The 20,486-nt window shown below is 39.4% G+C and overlaps 1 protein-coding gene across 1 annotated transcript in view; it reads right to left on the minus strand.

Annotated features, from left to right (window-relative positions):
* The window catches only part of LOC126248868 (uncharacterized), a 309,564-nt gene that overhangs the window by 65,917 nt on the left and 223,161 nt on the right, over positions 1 to 20,486 (minus strand). The window contains exons 8-9 of the mRNA XM_049950312.1: positions 19,349 to 19,588; positions 11,390 to 11,593 (exon numbers count right to left, since the gene is read on the minus strand). Coding sequence (XP_049806269.1) covers positions 11,390 to 11,593; positions 19,349 to 19,588 — 444 coding nt within the window. The remainder of the gene's footprint in view (positions 1 to 11,389; positions 11,594 to 19,348; positions 19,589 to 20,486) is intronic.

Here is a 20,486-nt window from a genome sequence, read left to right on the forward strand (position 1 = left end):
GTGAATTGTAAAAGTAGCTGTCTGAAATGTTTTACCCTAGGCAGGTATGACAGAGCCAGTGTCACTTTCCTATACAGCTGGATAAAGGCAGTATCAGGTGTAAACTCAGCAAATTATTGCATTTATTGGGCACTTGTATGTTATTTACTTTAATTACTAAGGATTCTGGTTTTCTTGCGAAGTGACAAGCAGAGCAAATCTTTTGACTTTAAAATATTATGTAATTGGATGTCACTCAAAGTTCAGCTCAAATAACTGAATTTTTGCTTAGTTCTGATTACAATTTTGGACTTAAAGTGTGCAGTTCTTTCATAAAGCAAATTTTAGTTACTGTTTACATTGTCTGTTTTAAGGGCCAAAGCCCATTGCATTTTCTTAAAATTTTTAAACTTAGTATGTTTCAGTTTATTACTAATGATACTATAGAACTGTTTGTCAAGTACCAATGTATGCAAACTGACTTGGCTGTCTGTTAAATAAATGTTATATAGGAGGGCTCAGTGGCTTACAATCAAGGATCCTTTTATCTAAGTTTAACCTCCTCCAATGTCACATAATCCCATCCCTAATATCAAACCTACCAAATGGTAGAAATAAGCATGGTTATTACTGGGCAAAAGCATACATGGTACTGAGCAGTTATTGTTTATAGGCTGAGTAGTTATAGTCTTGCACCCTTTCTTCATACTAGTCATTATAGTTTTCCTTGTGCTTGCAGAATCCTGTTGACTATTGACACGAGAACTGTCCTGGAACTGAAGTATTTAGGGGATGACTGTTTACAGTGTGAATTAAGAATTCAAGGCAAATCTGAAGAGTGCAGAGTGGCTGCATTGTGCTGGTGGCTGTAGGGTGCATTGGACAGGCTGGTGAACGTCACATCACATCACAGGCAGTCTGGGAGGTGAGTACTGCATGTGCTGCAGGTTATTCCTTACTTGGTGTTATTCAGGAAGGAGCTGCTTTGTTAGATGGTATCTCCACCCCTCACAGTCAGGCAATGAGGTTGCACGCTCTGGTAGATCAGACTGCCAATAGAGTTAAGGATATCCATGCAGTTAACAAGAAGCGTAAGTTCATACCTGATATATCAGAGTTAAAGGACAAAACCCTTTTGGTGCAATGACATGTGTCCCTTCTTAAATGGCAGGATGGAGTGAAAGAGGGGATACTCAAGAACTAGGGTGTACGGAGGAGTCTAGTAAGCGAACAGATGTGTGTAATCAGTTCAGTAAGCTTCAAAACCCCATTTTTCCTGTTATCCAAAGCATCCACATTTTGTCAGTTAGTGATATTGACCACATAACAAAGGTGTTATGGTTAACTTTAAGGCTTCAAAACCAGGCCAAGGCTTTGCAGATACTGCACAAAGTGTTATGTCAAGTTATTTACCCTCTTGTCGAGGGGCATTTAAGTAAGTTAATAGCTGAAGTTTTGCAAAGTGGTGGTTCCCTCAGTGCGCTCTATGAGAGGAGTCTGTTTTGTGCTTGGGAGTACGTAGACATAAGGACCTAATTAATGAATACCTTCACATGGAGCAAGTTCCTCATGAGACACTAGCTGAAATGAAATAAAATGTCATGTGGCTAGGGCCTCCCATCGGGTAGACCGGTCGCCTAGTGCAAGAGTCTTTTGAGTTGACACCACTTCAGCAACTTGTGCATCGATGATGATGATGATGATGATGATGATGATGATGATGATGACGACGACAATGACACAACACCCAGTCCCTGAGCGGAGAACCTCCGACCAGCCGGGAATCGAACCCGGGCCCCTTAGCATGGCATTTCTAGCTGATTACATTAAACGTGTGTGAGTGGCCAGGGTTGCATTGTGGGTAGATTTGCAGAAAGCGAGGCGAGTACTGCATCTGACACAGGCTATTCCTTACTTGGTGTTATTCAGGAAGGAGCTGCTTTGTTGGATGGGGATGCGACCATAAGATCATTCATGTGTAATGTTTACGGGTAATCTGCATTCATTTTCCTATCTAGACAAAATGGCAACCAGTGTTAAAAATGTCGGACACAAGGACAAGAAACAGAGTGGTGGTGCGCCACACACTGGTTTGAATTATAAAAGGAACTTGCTGAGTCAAGTGCAAAAGGGGACATGCGGCATGGGTTTTTCTGTGTGGGAGTGGGCAGCTTTTGGCTAGAGATTGCAAAGAACTGTTAGAGTGACTTCTGAACAGTTGACGCCAGACCTTGACATAGAAGCAGCATTCCAGTAGATCCCACACAGCTGCTGTGAGGTATATGCTGTTAACACCACACATTTGTTGATTGTGTGTGTGTCACCTTTGGTTCGGAACCTGTGTGTGCATTGATTGATCCTGGCAGTAGTGTTTCCGTGGTTGATTTTGATTGATTCTAGGAGAATAAACAGGTTGCAGGGTTACCACAGCTGTGCAAAACTGCCAGTTCGTCTCTGGAGAGTCTTTAAAGGTTGTTGGGCAGTTACATTGCAAGCTCAGGATTGGAAATTTTACCTGGCTTCTGATGTTTGTAGTGATTAGGGCTCTTTCAAATGTGATTGTTTTGGGAGCTGATTTGTTAATGAGAACTCAGTGTATGTTAGATTATTCTGGGAAAGAGATGTATTTTAGTTTTATCCTAAGAATAGATACCCATTATGCAGACACCAGGCCTCACCTGGAGTGGGCCATGTTCAAGCTGAAGAATTGGGTCCTGATGTAGGGCACTTGCCTGAGCCAGAACCCAAACAGTTGGTGGATTTATTGCGACAATTTCTAGATGTTCTCACAGATAGACTGGGGGTCATGCATAAAATTCAATAAAACTGAATGACCAAGTTTCAGTGCAGCAAGTTCCTTACTGGTTATCACCACCCAAAATGCTTGAATTTCACAAGAACACTGACCAGCTGCTGATGGGTGGAGTTATCAGGCTATCTGTTTCTGTGTATGCAGTGCCCATCTCCTTCATGTCCAATCCAACCAGTTCCAGCTATAGGCCAGTTGTCAATTATTGTAATCTGAACCAAAAGGTTGTGTTAGAATCTGTCCGTTTCCCGGGCTTGCACAACTGTTTTATGTGGTTTGCTGGGGCATAGGTTTTCATGATGCTAAATTTAAACCAAGTATACTATTAAATACTACTTATTGAGTATTCCAAACTAATGACCACCTTCTGCACAGACTATAACTTATTCAACTTCAACAGGGTGCCTCTTGTGTTGTCCACAGGAGTGGCAGGCCTGTCCAATCTATTAGACTCAGTGCTCGGAGACTTGAATTTCAGATTTGTGTATAACTACCTAGATGGCATGGTCATTTACAGTGCTAGCTTTGGAGCACATTTAAAGCATCTGAGTGGAGTGCTACAACAGCTCAGGGAGGCAGATCTGATGGCCAAGCCAACCAAGATGACACTGGCCAGGAGAGAAATTTCATTCTTGGGGCATATAGTTTTGACAAAAGTTGTCAGCATCGGTCAGTCAAAGACTCATTCCATTTACAAAATCTCACAATCCCAAAGTAAAAAAATATAGTAGCCTGATTTATCAAAATGGTGAATTTCTTCAGAACATTTGTGCCTAAATTCGTCCAGTAAGTGGCTTCTCTGAATCAACTCCGAAGGCAAGGGAAAAGGTTTAGGTGAAATGACTCCCAGCAATCTGCATTCAGTTCCCTAAAACATGTGATGAGCAATGGCCTGGTGTTGGAAACTCCCAACTTCAATCTGCCGTTTGTGATCCAGACTGATTGTACTAATTCAGGCATCACGGCAATCTTGCTGCAAGACCAACAACGTGACTGCCGGCTATTAGCATATGCATTAAGGGCACTGTCGGGATCCAGAGGGTCACTACTCTGTGTGCAAACTCGAGGCCCTGGCAGTGCTATTCATCTTGGAGAAATTTAGATTCTATCTGTAACATAGGAGGTTTAAGTTGGAAACTGACAATTAAGCCTTAAATTTGGCTGTGGCCTGGCCATGCAAGATGGTAAAGGGTGGCAAGGTGGCCCATGCATATATCACTGTTTCAGTTTGATGTTGGTCACATTAAGGGATCACAGAATCAGGTCACTGACGCGCTTAGTCAAATGTTCAGGGACGAAGAGGACGAGGAGGTGGGTGAACAGGGAGTACCAACATCTGCTAGTGGGACAGAGATATCGGGAACCCGAGTGGCCTCTGCTGTCCTAAATGAGATCCCTTCCCTATTTTGTGACTTTGACAAAGAACAGGGAAAGGATAACGAGTTAAGCAGTATCAGGAATGAGTTAGAGGATGTTTGTTGGACGAGTATTCTTTATAAAAGGGGCCGTTTTGTTACCACGTGAGATATAACGGTAAATTGAAGATCTGCCTCCCCCGAAGTCTGGTTCTGGCTGTCTTCACCTATTTCCACCAATCATTGTGTGTGTGTGGGGGGGGGGGGGGGGGGGCGGCGGCGGCAGCATCTGGACATCCATAAAATGAAAATGAAAAACAAGGAGCATCTGACCTGAAAGGGAATGGAGACCAATATACAATTACAGGTAGGTAAATGCTGAGAATGCAGGCAGAGAACCTGATATACCAAAATGGGTTCTTGCATTCCATTATGGAGTTTAAGCTAATGAAAAAAATATTTATCAATTACCTGGGTCCCCTTCCATGCACCAAAGGCAGAAATAGGTTTGTATTCATAGTGGTGACTGCTTTTACAACATTTGTGTGACTCAAACTGAGTAAGGGGACCACTAAGGCTTGAAGCACTCAGCATTTGTTAACTATCTTCACCAGTTTGGGCCACCCAGGGTGGTAGCGAGCAATAACACTCCCATGGTTACTTCACGGGGGTTTTGGACTGTGTTTCAACCACAAGATCAGGCATCTAAGTACAACACCTTATGACACCCCCTGCCCCTGTTCGCAAAGAACATAAATAGGAATTTGAAATCCATGCTTATTATCTACCAATCCAGGCACCAGAAAAGATGGTTCCTTGCATTGGTCGAGTCTGGCATTCGATATAGTGTGCCATGAAGTCCACAAAACTACTCTGGCCAACTGATGCTCTTATTTGAGGTTGAGTCCCCTTTCAGCAGTCTTTGCTCATTCAGCAATCTTGTTTACTTCAGAAATTTGAGGGGGAAATGGGAGGCTGCAAGGAGGAATATGATTCTCATGCCCCATAGGCAAGCCCGAAGTTACAACAGGGGAAGACTTGCAACATCAGTGGCAGTAGGCGATATGGTCTACATCAAAAATGCCTGGGCTCAGAGTAAGGTCGCATAAGGGTTCACCGGAAAAATGCTTCTGCACTTTGTGGGGCTATGCAAGGTCCTCCAGGTCCTACCCCTGAAGAATTTCCTAACAGAGGATCTGCAAACACATAGGAAGATCGGAGCTCAACTAAGCCAGATTATTAGCAGGGGCTGTGGGTGCAGGCAAATGTGAGAAAGGCCTCTTGACCTTCCAATCTTCACTTTGAGGGGGGAGGGGGGGGGTGATACATCCATATTGTTTCTTTCCTGGGTAGGTATTGCTCACGCAAAGATTTTACACCTGCTGATAGCATGTGCACCCTTTACCTGGTGAAAGGTCTTAAGGCCATGCACAGGCAGAAATATGGCCAGTGGCCAGTGTTTGGCTGTTGAGCATAGGGCAGGTCACTGGTGGCTGAGAGTGATGTCATTGCCTGAAATGGTTACGTGCCAGCCATGACTTCTGAGGAGATTGGTCAGCAGGGAGTCAGTCTTGTAACTGCCTCTACTGGAAGAGGGACTTTACGGTATAGCATGTTGTTGTTGGCCCAACGGGTTGTGGTGTGGGACATTAGCCCATCTGTGTTGAAGGCTGCTCTCTTAACCTCATTTCTGCCTTCTAACAATAAGGACCTGCCGGACATTTTGTTTGCACTAAGTTTCCCCAGATTACCTCCATTCATAATTTGGCAAGGTGATTAGGGTGTTAAGTGGCATGTCAGTGACAAACTATACACACTTATTTGTGCTTTTAAATTGAAGTATGGAAGTGTACTTCATGTTTAACAAATCCATGGCTGCCAGCTGGCCCTCTCTGAGCACTGATCTATGAATTTGTTCACTCACTCTTTTAGTAGTAAGGTATTAATTAATGTACTCACAATGTACATACGTGTTGAATTTTTGCACTGACTGTTTCAGCCTTTTGTGTGCCTGTGTTGGGTGATCTATTGAATTTATGCATAATTGATTTGCTTTATTGTAGCATTTAAATTAATTGTGGTTTTCTCTCTGTTGTTTTAAAGTGTCTTAAAGTAATTTGGCACTGGTGAATTGTACAAGTAGGTGTCTGAATGTTTTATCCCCACCAGGTATGACAGAGCTAATGAGCCAATGTCATTTTCCTGAATGAGTTCCACTGAAACATTATCTGTATGGCTACATTAAGGCAGTGTGAGGTGTAAATCCAGCAAATTAGCAGGTTTAATGTTATTGCTATTTCTTTGGGAATGTATAATTTATCTATTCTTAATGACTAACAATTCTGATTTTCTGATGGACTGGCAAGCTGAGTCGAGTTTTTGACTTCAAAATATTGTGTGATTGGATGCCACTCAAAGTTCAGCTTAAATAATTGAATTTTTGCTTAGTTCTGACTACAGTTTGGGAGTTAAGGTGTGCGCTTCTTTTATAAACCAAATTTTAGTGACTGTTTACATTGTCTGTTTTAAGGACAAAGACCTATTATATTTTCTTAAAATTTTCAAACGTAGTCTGCACAAAGTTTCAAGGTTTAATACTAATGATACTATGTAACTGTTCGTCAGTACGAATGTATGCACATTGACTTGGTTTTTTGTTAAATAAATGTGATATCCAAGTTCAACTTGCTCCAAGGTCAAATAATCCTGTTCCTAATATACAGGGTGATTCAAAAAGAATACCACAACTTTAAAAATGTGTATTTAATGAAAGAAACATAATATAACCTTCTGTTATACATCATTACAAAGAGTATTTAAAAAGGTTTTTTTTCACTCAAAAACAAGTTCAGAGATGTTCAATATGGCCCCCTCCAGACACACGAGCAATATCAACCCGATACTCCAACTCGTTCCACACTCTCTGTAGCATATCAGGCGTAACAGTTTGGATAGCTGCTGTTATTTCTCGTTTCAAATCATCAATGGTGGCTGGGAGAGGTGGCCGAAACACCATATCCTTAACATACCCCCATAAGAAAAAATCGCAGGGGGTAAGATCAGGGCTTCTTGGAGGCCAGTGATGAAGTGCTCTGTCATGGGCTGCCTGGCGGCCGATCCATCGCCTCGGGTAGTTGACGTTCAGGTTTCATAACCAACCTTTTTCGTAGGACTCTCCATACAGTTGATTGTGGAATATGCAGCTCTCTGCTAGCTCTGCGAGTCGATTTTCCTGGGCTGCGAACAAATGCGTGCTGGATGCGTGCTACATTTTCATCACTCATTCTCGGCCGTCCAGAACTTTTCCCTTTGCACAAACACCCATTCTCTGTAAACTGTTTATACCAACGTTTAATACACCACCTATCAGGAGGTTTAACACCATACTTCGTTCGAAATGCACGCTGAACAACTGTCGTCGATTCACTTCTGCCGTACTCAATAACACAAAAAGCTTTCTGTTGAGCGGTCGCCATCTTAGCATCAACTGACGCTGACGCCTAGTCAACAGCGCCTCAAGCGAACAAATGTACAACTAAATGAAACTTTATAGCTCCCTTAATTCACCGACAGATAGTGCTTAGCTCTGCCTTTTGTCGTTGCAGAGTTTTAAATTCCTAAAGTTGTGGTATTCTTTTTGAATCACCCTGTATAGTGCGTTTACTTGCATTTCACATTAAGCATCTCTCAATAGCGTGGTATCATTACATTATTTCACAAGTATTAATAACCAGCAGAATAATAAACAACTGCCAAATGAAAAGGCAGACGAAGCACTATGGTGATCTTTGGACTTCTCCTAACTTGGATGGCAGGCGAAGTTGTTCAGCTGTAAGTTCATAGCTAGTACAGCAGCCTTGCAGGATAGACATGTTGTCTGCTGTGTTCGGTGTCAGTTAAGACTTTATTACCAATTTATGGTTATGTGGACACGTAATTGAGAAAAGTGTGATAGTAATTACAGAAATACGCAGTTCATTACTGTTTTAAAGAATGAAAATTATTTATGACTGTGAAGTGGAATGTAATTGTGCAGTTTCTCGTGTTCTGCTGATAAAAAGCAAGTGGCATCCTGTGTAGACAAAATATTTGAAAATTTAACTATTCACATAAAGTCAGTTCTTCACTAAGATATCGGATTCATGACCTGTGTACTGTTTTCTGTGCAGGGAATAACAACTATAGAAGATTTCAGGTTGGGGAACTTTAATTAGAACTCATGCAGTCCACTCAAGGTGGTGAAAGCAAACAGGTGCCTCGTGTATACTGTGTGTGCTTAGTACAAATGAGATCAGTGACCCATCATCTGTGGTAACACAGAGGAAGTATGAAGGAGAGAAATTTTTGAGGGAAGGGTTTGTCATATGCACATAAAGATCTTCCTCTCTCACCTCCTCTCTTTTTTCAACTTGCCATACCGTTCCTAATACTGAACATAAGAATATCACAGATCTTTCATTTTACAACTACAATGTGTTCAGCAAGCTGGAAGTCAATATGTGGATGACGACTTGCCATTAATGAATAGGTGCTGAAGGAAGAGCTTAATGACACCATTAGCAAGGAGCGAATTCAGTCGTAGACCACTGATAAATGGAAAGATACACATTGACTAAAGTGCGTAATCATGTTGAGAAATGATGTGGTGCAGCTTTGATGGATGTCAGTTTATTATTCTGGAATGATCAAGTTTCACTTCCTAGATCTTGAGCATAGTGTTTCATATAACATTATCCAGCTGTGAAACTATTTTTGTATACTTCAATTCTTTAAAAAAATTGTAGTTTTTTCTTCAGTAAATAACCACATGACAGAACAGTATATTCATCATAATATATTCATCATAATATATTCATCATGAACAATGTTGTAAGTTTCAGTACTTATGTGAATTTATTCGCATCACTTGAAGTGATGTTATTTGAAAATGAAGTGGCTCTCCCTACACATTAGGTTACTCATTACAGTTGCCCAACAGACAAAAAAATAAAATCTCAGTGTCATATGGTTCACAGTCACACACAGACTTTGCACTGTAATGGCACATTTGCAGTTGTGATGTCAATATTACTGCTTACTTATTAAAGCAGCTTTTCAGGTGGCTTCAACAGACTGACTGGGCAACATTTGAAACTTTACTGGGTTAGTCACCGGCAGAATTACAAGAAACGGCAAATGGCCTTATTTCCTTTTGGATAAAAAAAAACAAATTGCTGAATCCTCTAACTTTTTTGAATACATAATTATGTATTTTCCATCACAGTACTTAAATTTCTCCCTGGATATATTTTCACTAGTCACATGGATGTTCTCGGAGCAACTGCCTTCTTGAACTATTTCTTGGGTAGCAATACTGGCGACATGAAGTTAAAGCTTTTAGCGCGTGAAGCATGCTCAACTGGCACGAGTAGAACAGCAATGCTTGCAAAAGGCAGATGTCTGGATTTGACTTCTCATCCAAAGCTAAGTTTTAACTTGAAATGAATGAAACAAATTCTGTTTTGATCACATGGCAAGTTGGGACATCAACGACTTGCCCATGTGAGGAACTACACGGATACATAAACTAAATGCAGCTGTACCCCAACTGCACCATGGCAGCTCTACTCGTGCACAGCTCCCATTGTACTATGTGCAATCTGCATGGGTTATGTTACAACATGTGCAAAGAAAATTTCGGGTATATTAGGCAGCGTAAGTACAACAATAGTGGTCACAGGTAAGACAACAGGATCAGATACAGGGAAAAGCGGCCAATTCAGGGTAGGACTGTAATGGAATCAAATGGAAGGTAGGAGAAAAAAAATGACAAGACAGAAAGCTTGTAATAGTACTGCATGTCATTTTTCTAACTCAATCAGAAGTAGGAGGAAGTGTAGAATTAAACACACTGTGCCAATCAAATGCAATGTTTAGTTAAGACGACACCTGGCAGTGTGTCACGAGTTGCGACACACATGTGGCAGAAATTAGATTTTGAACAATACTCATGGTGATCTGTTTGTCAGTTAGATACGTTAAGTTCACTACACCAAGACAATATTCGAAAGTTAAGTTCACTGCACCAAGACACTATTCGAGGAGAGTCTATTATGACCTGGTACTGGGTGTCATTATCTCCTTTCTCTTTCATTTTTCCCAACAACATCATTAAAAGATGAAAGGGTGACAGGATGCACTCTCCTAGCAGTCACCTTCACAAAAATAGTTACAGTTAGTTACTTATTTGCAACCTTTCTTCAAGAGGGGGAAGGGGGGAGCACACAGTGATTTTTAGTGATCTGAAGGAGTTGTGAATTAGGTAGTTTGGGTTTGAATTAGTTATGTTACCCAATAAGTTCTTTACTTCATTGGATAGATGGTCAAAGATACGGCTGAATACCTCAATCCTTTCCATGCTGCACTAACTAAGTTAAGTATAGTGTAAATCGTTTCTCTTTCTGGTGTTATGTTTATGCACATTACATTTGTGTTCAAACTGTGACTGATTGTTGAGAACAACTTCATAAGAGAGTATATGTATAATGACACTGTGGTCAGTATGCTCAACTGCTTAAAGAGCTGCCTACAAGAGGTTCTAGAATGGACACCACACATTATCCTCATCTCATGCTTCTATGAAACACTTCCCTTCTTTGATATGAGATCCCCAGAATATGATACAATAAGACATTAGTAAATGAAAGTTGGAAAAGCCAGTGAACTTTTTGGCATTTTCATCTCAAAAATTTGACATTCTCCATAATGTAAAAGTTGCAGCATTTATGTGTTTAAGAAGATTTGTAATAGTGACTTCCAGTTAGAGTACCATGTTTCACTTATTTACTTACCCTTACGCATAATTTCTAATAGTGTGGTCAGGCCTTGTGCAGTACTGAATTGCATGTATTGTGTTTCAGCTAAATTCAATGACAGTTCATTTGCAGAAAGAAACTGCCAGGAAAAACATGCTTAACATGATGCTGCTTTACATAAATTAAATGTCAATAAACCAGTTATTAATTTTGTACTTTTGATAGTATCAAATTTCTTTCTCAAAAACAATTTTGTGATTTGAACAGCCTAATGCTTTCAGTTGATGGTTTTTTTTTTTTTTTTAATAGCTGTTATACGCAATGCATTACAAGTGACGTAGTTGTTTCCCTGTACTAATTCCATCACAGCTTTATCATAAATCTGAGATTTTGTAACGGTTTCCCTCCTTTAATGCACCTTCTAGCAAATTTTCTATCCTCAAAAGTATTACCTTTTCTGTCCACGGCGCCCTCCTTCATATAGGTCATCATCGTAGGAATTATAGTCATGACTGACTCTTGTTTTATGGAAAATATCATTCAAAAATTGCTGCACTGACATTTCTACAGACTTCTTATTTCTACACACATCACATCTTTTATTGCATTGTGGTTCACTGTCGCCAAAATATCTCGAAAAATTACTGTGTCGGCACCTGCAACAATGTGTACAACATGAGAATTACAGGAAAAACTAAAAAATTTGACTTAGCTATAATTGATTAAAACATTACTCTTGGAGCTACACCAAAATTAATAATGAAATTAGTATCAGTAAAGCATTTCAATTTTTTTTTTTTTGGACTTTTATCACAGCTCATATCAGCACTTCAAAAAATTTTCTATCTCATTCTCTTTTTGACGTATTCAACTATTTACTAATAGTAGCAAGCATGGTAATACAAATACAAACCACACATGTGGATTAAGCAACTTCTTCTGTATTTGGTACAAAGAAAATTTAAAAATCAGTTTCCACTATTTGGAGCTGACTTAACACTATCAATATTATGCAGTAAATTATCTATTTGCTATGGACATAAAATTCCCATAAATGGATGTGCTTAAGATCATAAACTTGTAACTGCTTGAATATATAGCTGACAGTGTCACTCAGTATTCTTTTAAACTGCTTCACAGGCAATACAGAGTCAGACCATTTTACTAAACTGGGAGACCTGTGGTACCTCATACCACTATGTCAAGCACACATGACCACTGAGTTCACAATGCAAGTAACAACTGCCGAGTAATAGTCTGTTGAGGGCAGTGAGGATGAAGTCTGCACACCTGAGTCTGGTCTGTAACAACTGCCAAGAAGGAATACACGGAGTACAACTAAGTGGGAACCAACACATAGCCCAGTTTGTGATAGATTTTTATGAACAAGCAAAACAACAGAATACTTTGCAAATGAATTTAGAGTCCAATAGTTACTATTAGGCTAGTGATGACACAATACTACAAGTTTCATGCCAACAGACAAAATGCAGCTGTTTTGCTGAGCTGCCATCTTTATAAGAATGTAGTGAGCTAGAGGCTCTACCCATAAAAGTTGCTTATGCCCTGCTCCAGTAAGAGTCATAAAGGCAAAGCGACTCAACCATTAATAAAGTATGGAATCCATATTAATGAACTACCTGGCATGATTTCTAATGTTTTCACTTCTACACTGCTGTCTAGAGGACACACAGTGCGATATAATCACAGAAGTGAAGGACGCCATCTTATGAGAAAGTGTTTCATATTATATCCACCTGTTTTCACAACTGGTTCAAGGGATGTTGCTAGGAATGCAGATGAAAACAAACTCTTCAAGTGAAGCCCTACATATGTATCACTGGAGACAGACGTGGTAATTGTACTGCTCAGGGGATTCAACAAACATCTTGGAGAGTGTATAAAGTTATGCGAAGGGAGGAAGGAAGCAAGATTAGATTTTACATCCTGTTGACATCAAGATCATTATAGATGGACAAAAATTTGGATTGTTTCAAGGATGGAGGTGGAAATCAGCCACACCCTTTCAAAGGCACCATCCTGGCATTTGCCTGGAGTGATTTAGAGAAACCACAGAAAACCTAAATCTCATGGCCAGATGTGGATTTGAATTATTGTCCTGCCGAATACGAGTCCAGTGTGCTAAGCACTGTGGTACCTTGCTTGGTAAGTTGCACGAGAAGTATGTGCATGAACAATGTTCTGTGAGAGAGAATGGACTGGATGTAGTTCTGGTTACATTCCACACTGTTCAACGGTTCTCTCAACAAACACTGGAAGTGTATTGTCATTGTAGATTATAGTTCACCACACAACGATGTCGTAAATGGTCCTGTATCTTGCTGGCTGATACACACTGGTATTTGCCACTCTCCACACACTAACTACTATCACTGACTATGATTACCAGTTGAAGGAGATGGAATGCCTCATCTACTCTGATAGCTAGTCTTCCTCTTTTGAGAAAATGAAACACATTACTGTGTCAATCCACTGTGCCATTGCTTTATTGGAATTTGTCCACCAAGGATTCTGCACAGTACAGATGTTTACTCTAGTGAGCTAGTGCAGCTGTTTAGTGACCTCTACTGGCAATATGTTTATGAGCAGCAAGTATTTAATGTATTCTGTTTCCTAAACACTACTTGATGGAAATACAAAAATATGAATTACTTTTTTTGCATGACATGTCTATCTTCATCGCATAGTACATTTATTTATATGTCTTAATGACTGTTTTTCATATTCTGTAATACTCCTTGCAACAGTATCATCAGCATTAGAACAGTTCTTGGTTGACAGATACAATTTTCCCTTCATCCTGCAAATTACCTTCATTTTCAGATAAATCCATTTTCTGAAAATATGCATCCACACTTCATAACCCATTTTACCGTATGAGGCAAAGTCTACTACTATCATTTATCCCCCTTTATGGTTCCGTATATGCACAGTGTGTGTGATGAACAACTGTTAATATTGTAAGTGGTAATAAGCAATATGTGGCTTGATTCTTTTTCAACTATACCATTTTCAGAATCTCGAGAGCAAACATCTCAGTGGTGCACAACTTCTCTCTAGTAGCCCATGCTATGGATATGGATAAGAATCTTTATTGTGCCCTCATATTTACTACACGAATGTGCGATGAAAAGTGCTGATGACCTATGGATCCTCTCTGTTAATTCTACCTGGTTAGTGTCCCAGACTGACCAACAATACTTAAGAATTAGTTGAACAAGTATTTTGGAAGTTACTTTAGCTTCTGACAATATCCAATCCATAAATTTTACATATTGTGAACAGTAACAACCCTATAACATTCCTTTGGTGTATTCCAAGAGCTGCTTTCACATCTCTTAAGAACAATATGCTGAATTTTGTCCGATAGGAAGCCTGAAGTCAAAAACAAGTTGGTTTGATATTCCATGTATCACTATCTACCACTTTGTGGATCTCATGATCCCATGGATGAAACGGAGTAAGCCGAGTTTCACAAGATAACTCATTTCTGTAGCCCACATTTATTACTAGAGAGGAGATCTTCAGTCTCCAAAAAGATCATAATACACAAGGATAAAAAGAAAGTTCCCTAATTCTACAACACACTAATGTCAGGTGTGTGTGTGTGTGTGTGTGTGTGTGTGTGTGTGGGCAAATTAGTGTTGCTTGTTAAAGATAATAATTCCCAGATAGTATGAAGAACAGAAAGTTGGTTGAAACCAGAAGTGAATAGCACAAAAATCCTAAATACAGATTGGAATATTTACTGTAAGGAGAGGCCAATGATGGCGGAATATTTGTTGCAGTACAGAATTTCATATCTAGTGAGGTTATTTCGGATTCTGAATGTGAAATAATCTAGGTTATGTTAGGCATCTAAAAAGGGTCAAAAATGGTAATCGAATGCTTTTATAGACCACCTGCATCAGAAGCTGTACTGGCAGAGCACTTCAGAGAGAACTTACAGAATTCTGTGTTAAGTTTCCTGATCACACTATTGTAATACTGGGAGATTTCAACTTGCCCTCTACAGAATGGGTGAGTTATTCAATTAAAACTGGTGCCACAGACAGAGGTTAATATGCCATTATTCTGCTTGTCTTGTACAAAAATTACTTTGAGCTCCAATTGAGAACCAAGTCGTGGAGGTAACATCTTAGATCACCTAGCAACAGACAGACTGGAACTTTTCAAATTAGTTAACATAGATAATGCTGTGACAGCATCAATCTCTCTGGGAGTTGTAGGGGCTGTAAAGGTAGGAGAGTATTCTTGCTTAGCAAGAGATACAGGGTACAAATTGCAGAGTAAGTGAGTAGTCAACTTCAAATAGTCTACATCTAAATCTACATCTACATGGTTACTCTGCAATTCATACTCAAGTGCCTGGCAGACGGTTCATCGAACCATTTTCATACTACTTCTCTACCATTCCACTCTCGAATGGCACTTGGAAAAAGGAACACCTAAATCTTTCCGTTCGAGCTCTGATTTCTCTTATTTCGTTGTGATGATCATTTCTCCCTACGTAGGTGGGTGTCAACAAAATATTTTCGCATTCATAAGAGAAAGTTGGTGATTGAATTTTCTTAAATAGATCTTGCCGCAAAGAAAACTGCCTTTGTTTCAGTAACTGCCATCCCAACTCTTGTATCATATCAGTGACACACTCGCCACTACTGCACAACAACACAAAACGAGCTGCCCTTCTTTGCACTTTTTCGATGTCCTCCGTCAATCCTACCTGCCGTCAATCGTACCTGGTAAGGATCCCATACTGCACAGCAATATTCCAGCAGAGGATGGACAAGTGTGATGTAGGCTGTCTCTTTATTGGGTTTGTTGCATCTTCTAAGTGTTCAGCCAACAAAGTGCAGTCTTTGTTTCACCTTCCCCACAATATTATCTATGTGATCTTTCCAATTTAAATTGCTCATAATTGTAATTCCTAGGTATTTAGTCAAATTGACAACCCTTAGATTTGTGCGATTTATCGTATACCCAAAAGTTATCAGATTTCTTTTAGGTACCCATGTGGATGACTTCGCACTTTTCCTTGTTTAGTGCCAATTGCCACTTTTCGCACCATACAGAAATTCTCTCCAGATCATTTTGTAATTGGAATAGATTATCTGATAATTTTACTAGACGGTAAATTACAGCGTCATCTGCAAACAATCTAAGGGGGCTGCTCAGATTATCACCTAGATCATTTATGTAAATCAGGAACAGCAGAGGGCCTGTGACACTACCTTGCGGAATACCAGATATCACTTCTGTTCTACTCAATGATTTACCGTCCATCACTATGAACTGTGACCTCTCAGGGAGGAAATCACAAATCCAGTCACACAACCGAGACTTGTGAGGAACGGTATCAAAAGCCTTCTGGAAATCTAGGAATATGGAATCGATCTGAAATCCCTTGTTGGCAGCACTCGTTACTTCATGGGAATAAAGAGCTAGCTGCATTGCACAACAACGATATTCTCTGAATCCATGTTGGTTATGTATCAAGAAGTCATTTTCTTCAACGTGATTCATAATGTTCCAGTACAGTATATGCTCCAAAATCCTACTGCAAATTGAGGTAAGTGATATGGGTCTGTAATTCAGTGGGTTACTCCTATTTCCTTTCTTGAATATTGGTGTGACCTGTGCTTCTTTCCAGTCTTTAGGAACAGACCTTTGATCAAGTGAGCGGTTGTATACAATTGCTAAGAAAGGCGCTATTGTGTCTGCATACTCTGAAAGGAACCTGACTGTTGTACCATCTGGGCTGGAAAACTTGCCTTTCTTACGTGATTTGAGTTGTTTCGCAACACCTAAGATATCTACTTTTATGTCACTCATGCTAACAGCTGTTCTGGTTTTGAGTTCGGGAATATTTACTTTGTCTTCTTTCATGAAGGAACTACGGAAAATTGTATTTAGGAACTCCACTTTAGTGACACCATCATCGGTAACATTTCCATCGCTATCGGGCAGTGATGGTATTGACTGTTTTTTTGCCACTGGTGCACTTTACATACGACCAGAATCTCTTTGGGTTTTCTACCATATTTTGAGACAATGTTTCATTGTGGAAACTATTAAAAGCATCTCGCATTGATGTCCACACTAAATTTCGAGTTTCCGTGAAACTTAGCCAGTCTCGGGGATTTTGCGTTCTTCTGAGTTTGGCATGCTTTTTTCGTTGCTTCTGCAACAGTGTCCTGACATGTTTTGTGTACCATGAAGAATCAGTCCCATCTCTTATTAACTTATGCAGTATGAATCTATATATTGCTGTCGATACTGTATCTTTGAAATTGAGCCAAATGTGGTCTACACTTACATAATTATCTTGGAAGGAATGGAGACTCTCTCTTAGGAAGGCATCAAGCAAAATTTTATCTTCTCTTTTAAATAGATATATTTTGCGTTTATTTTTAGTGGTTTTGGTTGATATGGTTTTAAGCCTTGCTACAATGACCTTGTGTTCACTAATCCCTGTATCTGTCATGACGTTCTCTATTAGATCAGGATTATTTGTGGCTAAGGGGTCAGGAGTGTTTTCTCAACCATTTACAATTCATGTGGGCTTGTGAACTAATTGTTCAAAGTAATTCTCAGAAAAAGCATTTAGTACAATTTTGGAAGATGTTTTCTGTCTTCCACCAGATTTGAATATGTATTTTCGCCAACAAATCGAGGTAGATTGAAGTCTCCACCAATTATAACTGTATGAGTGCGGTACTTATTTGTAATGAGATTCAAGTTTTCTTTGAACCATTCAGATGTTATATCATCTGAGTTGGGGGTTGGTAGAAGGAGCCAATTATTATTTTGGTATGGCTGTTGAGTATAACCTCTACCCATAGTAATTCGCAGGAACTATCTATTTCAACTTCATTACAAGATAAACTACTACCAACAGACACAAACACACCACCACCTACTTTATTTAATCTATCCTTTCTGAACATGGTTTGCGCCTCTGTAAAAATTTCTGCAGCACTTATGGCTTTACCCAGCTTTCTGTTCCTAAAACGATTTCAGCTTCAGTGCTTTCTATCAGCACTTGAAGCTCTGGTACTTTTCCAGCACAGCTACAACAATTTACATCATTCAGTATGCCTTAAACAAGTGTATTCTTAGCAAGGTTTTGAGGGATGGAAAAGACTCACTGTGGTCTAATAGCCATGTCAGAAAGTCGCTATGTAAACAAAGAGTTTCATCACAGATTTAAGAGAAGTCAAAACCTAGCTGAACGAAGCAACAATGAGCAAAAAGAGAGAGCAATGAAAAAAGCATTCAGTGATTTTGAAAGTAAAATTTTGCCAACTGGTCTGAGTAATAAGCCTTAGAGGTTTTGATCTTACACGGAATCAGTAAGCAGAACCAAAACCATCTATTCAGTCACTTAATGACCATACTGATATGAAAATGGAACGTGATAGAGAGAAAGCTGAAGTATTGAATTCAGTCTTCCAAAACCATTTCACCATCGAAGATCATAATATAGTTCCTCTAATTAATCATCACACAAATGTCAGAATGGCAGATACTGAGATAAGTGATCAAGGAATAGAAAACCAGCTATAATCACTTAGTAATGGAAAGACATCTGGACCAGATGAGATACCTGTAACATTCTACAGAGTGGAACCTGTGATCCTAACACATTCATGGTCAATGTGTTTATTTTTTGTAGACCATTTTGTTATTAATAGCACAGGCATATACTGGCACACTTTGTGTAAGCTGGCTCTGCTTTTAACATTGCTTGAAACTATTTAGCCATACTTTACTTATGATATTTATTTCCCTTCCATATATATTAAATGTTTAATTCAACTGAATGAAATGTCAATAACTGTCTTAACATGGCATTTCACTGTCTCCAATTCCATGGTCAGGTTTGAATGACTGCACTAACTACATATAGCACATTAAATTTTCTCAACAGTGACTGCATACAAAAGAGGTATTCCAAGAACAGTTACAAAAACAAAAAATAAAAAAAATAAAACTTGGGCATAATAACGTTGTTCTATCCTATACCAGGAGCAGTGATGTATGAAAACAAAATGCAACCATTTACATAATATGGAAAACAGAAAATTCAAACACCTATAATGATGGAGTATATCAGCAGATGCCATTTGGCAAAATGCTTGGAACAAATTTTTCAGTTTAACATAATTTCACTTGAATGTCATTTTTTTCCGTCACTGTACCCAATGAGTTACTCAGTTGGGTTTACAATCCTGGGAAGACCTTGGCCTAAAACAGTTATAAGAACTGAACAATGGATCTGTGCTTCAAAAACCAATATGGCTAACACATCGTAGTAGTGAATAAGTCTGCTGATTGTACATATTAAACAATACCTACATAGAATTTTGCACTCCTGTAAGACTTACCGTACTTTCTCACAGTACTCCACTATTTTTTCAAATTCTTCGTAAGCATTTGTAGCACTTTTCATTTTGTTAGTATTTGCAGCAGTCTGAATTTCACGCCTCAAGAGAAAGTCTATGCTTCTTTTATCTTCTGAGCTGTAATAAATTCGACACCATGCTGTTTTCCCATCACGACCAGCTCTGCCTGATTCCTGGTAGTAAGATGCTATATTCTGTGGAACATTCCAATGGGCCACAAACCTGAAACAATTCAGTTTATAGTGGGATAGTGCATTTACAGTTACACATGTCTTAAATTCCTCTAAATGAAGCAATGAAACTGCATATTGAGGATAAAAATAACACTGCCCGAGATACCTATGCGGCCAGCATCACTGTACAACAATATTTTGTATTATCATATATCTCGCGAAAAGATCATGAAGATAAAATCAGAGTGATTTGAGCCCACACAGAGGCTTTACCAACAATTATTCTTCCAATGAACCATTTGTGACAGGAACAGGAACAGGCGGAGGTGACACTGTTACACAAAATATCCAGTCATGGATGAAAATAGTAACAACTTAGGTTGCTGAAATATCACATTGTTTCGGCAATGCCATACAGCTAAATACCCCAGAACATTTCAAATCATCATCAAAGTGAAGAAGGTAGACAAGCTTTGAAGTAGGAGAGAGCCTCCTTCTGGCCTGCTTTGCCTTTCTGTCAAGATGCAGAGACAACCCAATCATACCAGTTTTTGTGAAGATCATTCATCATATCAGATGTCCAGTGCCCAACTACGCCACCTTTCCTAGTCAGGGCATGGATCTGCAACTCACGCTTCACTTGCAGATAGCATCAACACTCTTCCCTGAGTCACGAGTGTGGACAGATCCAGTCAGCTGGTCTCAAACCAACAAAGCAGAGCAGTTGGCAATGTGCACAAAAGCCACAAAATATGAACACCTTGTTAACCAAACCAATGCAAGAAGAACTGCAGAGAACTATAATCAAGTGTAGAGAGAAAACAGTTGACAATTAAACCTTATTTTTATTTAGAAAGGGAGTAACTTTTACACCAATGCCGATGATGCTACCAATGACTGATTTTATGAGTGCGGTAGAACATGTTGTTCTTGCTCTTTCACAGCAC

This window comes from Schistocerca nitens, chromosome 3, assembly GCF_023898315.1.
Source record: "Schistocerca nitens isolate TAMUIC-IGC-003100 chromosome 3, iqSchNite1.1, whole genome shotgun sequence".
Classification (NCBI taxonomy): domain Eukaryota; kingdom Metazoa; phylum Arthropoda; class Insecta; order Orthoptera; family Acrididae; genus Schistocerca; species Schistocerca nitens.